Raw genomic sequence first — 4,479 nt, 5'->3', positions numbered from 1 at the left:
CGGCCCCGCGCCCGGCCACTCTCGCCGCCGCGCGCACAGGCAGCATTTGAACTTCTGACCTTCTGTCAACTTCCCTCAGACGAACGAAACGAAAACAAATACTTTTTTCCTTGGGCAGTGGCTATTCCCGTTCCCAACACAAAAGGAGGGGGAAGGACGGCCCAAGTGGGGGTTGGGTGGGGAGAGCCAGGCCGGGATTATCAGGCAGACCCCACAAAGGTCCCCTAAAACCGAGGGGGGTAGGGGCTGGCAGTCTGTGAGGTACCCCCAGTTGATCCCTCCCCTACCTTCCTTCTCCCGATTTCAGGAGTTAAGGGTGCGGGAGGAAGGGATGGGGAAGGCGGAGGCTCGGGTGCTGAGGGCAGGGGCTGGGTGAAGGAGGAGGCAGGGAGCCCCAGGCCCGCAGGAGGTTTGGGGAGCCTGCTCAGACGCCCTCATGTTAAATAACCACCTAGGCTCTGCCCCAGCTGCGTGGCCCTCCTCTTCTGTCTCCCTCCCTGTCTCTGGGTCTCTAATGTGACTGCCGCCCAAGTCCCTCAACCATGGCGAGATCGTCCCCAGTGGAACTTTCAGAGCAGTTCTGGAACGCAGGAGCTGCCGGTTAATATTAACCCGGGAGAGGAAAGCGCAGACAGACACGCTCTCCCCGCGCTGGCCTAGGGTGCCAGGCGAGGGTGCTGGCGGCCAGGGGGGTCCTAGGGGGCAGGAGGCCCGAGGGCCGGATCTGAAGCCTGGAGTAGGGTCCCGAGCCGCCACACTAAATAGATTTCCTGTGCGCTCTGGGGCCGCCAGGAAAGACGCTCAGGTGTGGGTTTGGGGAGGGGCTGGTCCACCAAGCCTGGGGAAAGGACAGTGGAGAGAGGTGCGTTTTGGGGGCTGGGGCTGTTTTGAGGTTGGGACGCCCCCACCCCCGCGCTGGGGGAAGCCCACCGGCTGCTGGCAGTGACAGTCGGCGCGGCTCGCAGATCAGGGAGGTGGGCAGGAGCTCAGGCGTGGGGAACAACTTGGCCTCAGCCGACACAAAGCCCGGCCCCGGCGGCCCTGCTGGGCTTCACGGTGGCTGCACAGAGTCGGGCTTGATTCGCGGCACACGACCCAATGAATTAATAACCGGCCTGGGCTTCCCGGCTTTGCCTGCGACAATCCCGCCCAGCGCGGGCGGAGGAGAGGCCGCCAGCCGAGGCCGCACGGAGCCCGGCCGGGGGAGGGCTCGAGGGGTGGGGGCGCCAACTCCGGCAACCCTCGGCCTCCGCCCCTCACCCGCGCAGCCACCTCCCGTCGCGGCCCGGCTAGGCCGGGGTCTCCCTGCCCCGGGTCCTCCATGCCTGCCCAAGTGGCGCAGTTCCCAGAGCTGGGGGCCGGGTCCTCCTCACCCTGCCGCCCTTTCCCTGGCCGCCCTCCTGGGAAGCTGTTTAAAGCTTCATCCGCGCAGCCCCAGGGGAGGGAGCTGCGGTGGGGTGGGGGGCTTGCATGGGGGGTCCGTGTGCGTGTTGGTGGTGTGCGCCTGCGCGCAACGGGCTTCACATCACAGCTCTAAACTGACCCTGGTTTACTGATTGATTTTCATGTAAAACGCGTTCAATCCTCAAGATGACCTCACTCAAATTCTGCCCTTCCGACTTTTTTTTCTTTAACTGCTGGCAGGCCCAGAAACCTGCAGGCACTGACCTGTTACCAGGGCGGCCCCCAGCCCTACCCCACCCCCAGTTGTTGTATGTTTAACTCTACAACCATATTACTGGTTTTTATTGCTGCCAGATACACAGGACTTTTCCTGTTGCGCAATATGTCACCTCCCTTTAAAGCGCGGCAGCAGTGGGGCCAGCGTCTTCGCCCTACCCTCTCGAAAGGGTCCCCCCACCCACGCTACAGTTAGGGCCCTGGACAGAAGCTGTCCTTCCATCGCGACAACCAGACTCCAAGCAGAGCATCCTTCCAGACTGGAGGAGGTTAGAGGTCAGCCCCGCCCTCTGCAGCAGTCACCTTGAAATTGCCCCTCGGCCTCCACTTGGCGCAGCTTCTTGGGGGATGCCACCATCATCATCTGTGCCAGTTCCCCCTCTGTAAATCCCGTGTCCCACCAGCAGCAGCAGGATAAACATCCAGGAAGCAAGTCAGTGCCCCCACAAACACACACAGTGGATTCAACTGCTTTCTGTCGCATCCTTATCTGAAAGTGACCCAAGGGAACCCCCACAATCTGAGTGTCAGGTAACCCCGTCTGCATCTGCCTAGTCAGTGCTTCCTGATTCCTACCAGGCAACTTCCTGGGAGACTCCCCAGGCGGAGGACTCGGAGACCTCAGGCCTTCCTGGCTCCCCTCCCCCTCCTCTCAAACCCCTCCCCCTCCCTCCACCTCTTCAGTTTGCTCTTCAAACTTGCTGGACACCATTCTATGCTGGGGCCAAGAAAACAAGAGGGGAGGAAGGGAACAGGTTAAAGAAAACAAGAAACACAATCAGACCACAGAAAAGCCAGGCAGAAAAGAGTTCCACGGGCAAAAAGAATGTGGCTGTCCAGATAAAGAATGTCTGTCCCGGCCCCAGCCCGTGCTGCAAGTGGTAACTCACCTAGCCGCCTTCCACCTAGGCTCCCGACCACCCTGCAGCCCCGCCAGCGGCTTCTGGCCTCCCCTCTGCCTCGGAGAGGGTTAGGGCCTGAGACAAATAAATGCAAGGCCTTCAATTCTCAAAGAAACGCGCAGTGCCTTTTTCTTTATTTCTGGGAACTTGCACCCAGGTATCTGTCAGGCCTGCTGTGAGGGATTCTACACGGAGAGAAAGTGGAGCCTTCGCAGGTGGAGAAAGGGGCCGCAGAAGAGGGGCTGGAAGTGGAGGGCAACGTGGGGGCGGGGCGGGTATCGCAGAAGGTGCCCCTGGAGGGTCCCGGAGTTGATGTCCGAATCATGCAGGTCACTTGTTTCAGAGAAACTTTATTTGCTTCTTAGGCCCCGCTAGGAGCATCGGCTGTTTCAGGACCTGGAGAAAGGCCCCCAGCTCTACTCTGAGAGGACGTGCTCCTCCATGCTCCTCCGCAAATGCTGCCCCTCTTCCCCAGCCCGGGGCTCAGCTCTTCCGTGTGTTTGGGCCGCTCCAACTCCCGTCTCCCCACCTCTCCGCATGGCCCTCGCGCCTTGAGACTGGGCAGGGCAGGCTGACGGAGGGGCAGGGAGGGGTGGCGGCCGCCCAGGCTAACGTGTCCGTCGGTGGGGGTCCCCTTGTCTTCGCAGAGGTGTAAGGACAAGTTGAACGCTTTGGCCATTTCGGTGATGAACCAGTGGCCAGGAGTGAAACTGCGGGTGACCGAGGGCTGGGACGAGGATGGCCACCACTCAGAGGAGTCTCTGCACTACGAGGGCCGCGCAGTGGACATCACCACGTCCGACCGCGACCGCAGCAAGTACGGCATGCTGGCCCGCCTGGCGGTGGAGGCCGGCTTCGACTGGGTGTACTACGAGTCCAAGGCGCACATCCACTGCTCGGTGAAAGCAGGTAAGCTGGCCCTGGACCCCGGATCCGCCCCCACGGAAGGCCACTGGCAGACCCCCGGCTTAATTCAAGGGAAAAAGAAACCAGGGGGGAGGCTGAGGGCCAGGAGCAGGGGCACTGGGCGATGACTGCGTTTCCGCGGTGGGAACCTGCCCTGTGAGGTGCCGGACCCTCGAACTCACCCCTACCTTTGAGACCACAGAGCCCAGGGTTCTCCATGACCCGAGGTGGGGTCCTGTGGCTTCCTGCCCGCTTCTGGAGCCCCCACTGCAGGGGGGTGGGAAAGCGTGACTGGGGGAGGGGCGCTGGCCCCTTCCAGGCGAGGGAAGGCAGCACTGCGTGGTTAGCCAGGTCTGGGCGAGCTCCTTCCTCTCGTTTAGGGCTTAAGAACCAACTGCCCCCACCGGCTGTCCCAAGCGCAGGGGCGTCTGTCCTGCCCCGGAGCCCGCGTCCTGGCTCCTCCCCGCCGGGCGCCCGTGGATCCTAAGCTGCCTTCGCTCACTCGCTGAGCCTTTGGGGAGAGGCCTGGTGGGCGGCAGTAAACCCAGGGGTAACCACCTCCAGCATCTGGAGGCCGCGCGCCCGAAGCCTGCGTTCCTATTGGGAGCCGGGCTGGAACGCCCTGGGCGGCGGGCAAGTCCCGGAAAGCCGGCGCGAGTCGGCGTGAGGCTGCCTTCTCTGGGCCTGCAACGCCACACGCTGTTGCTGGCGAGGAACAGCGGTAGAGGAGGCGCCATCGCGCGCACGCGAACCTCCGGCCTGGGGCTGTGTGCACAACGCTCTCCTCCGCCCGCATAAATTGGCACGTTTAGCAAAGCCGTTCACGGTGAATTTCGGGGAAACTCTGCCTTCCTCACCCCCCTTCCAGGTTTCCCTACTTGTCTCCTAAATTCCAAGTTAATGGCAATATGTTAGTAGGAAAACACTTTAAAGGTGTCAAGGCACACTTGTAGGTAAAGGCAAGCGTGGCTTCTCGTCCCCACAGAAAGCA

The 4,479-nt window shown here is 62.0% G+C and overlaps 1 protein-coding gene across 1 annotated transcript in view; it reads left to right on the top strand.

Moving 5' to 3' along the window:
- SHH (sonic hedgehog) overlaps positions 1-4,479 on the top strand; it is a 14,714-nt gene that overhangs the window by 2,532 nt on the left and 7,703 nt on the right. The window contains exon 2 of the mRNA XM_011973090.1: positions 3,230-3,491. Within this exon, the coding sequence (XP_011828480.1) occupies positions 3,230-3,491 (262 nt within the window). The remainder of the gene's footprint in view (positions 1-3,229; positions 3,492-4,479) is intronic.

This window comes from Mandrillus leucophaeus, unplaced genomic scaffold (genome assembly GCF_000951045.1).
Source record: "Mandrillus leucophaeus isolate KB7577 unplaced genomic scaffold, Mleu.le_1.0 Scaffold134, whole genome shotgun sequence".
NCBI classification, from domain to species: domain Eukaryota; kingdom Metazoa; phylum Chordata; class Mammalia; order Primates; family Cercopithecidae; genus Mandrillus; species Mandrillus leucophaeus.
This window is presented reverse-complemented; position numbering and strand designations above follow the sequence as displayed.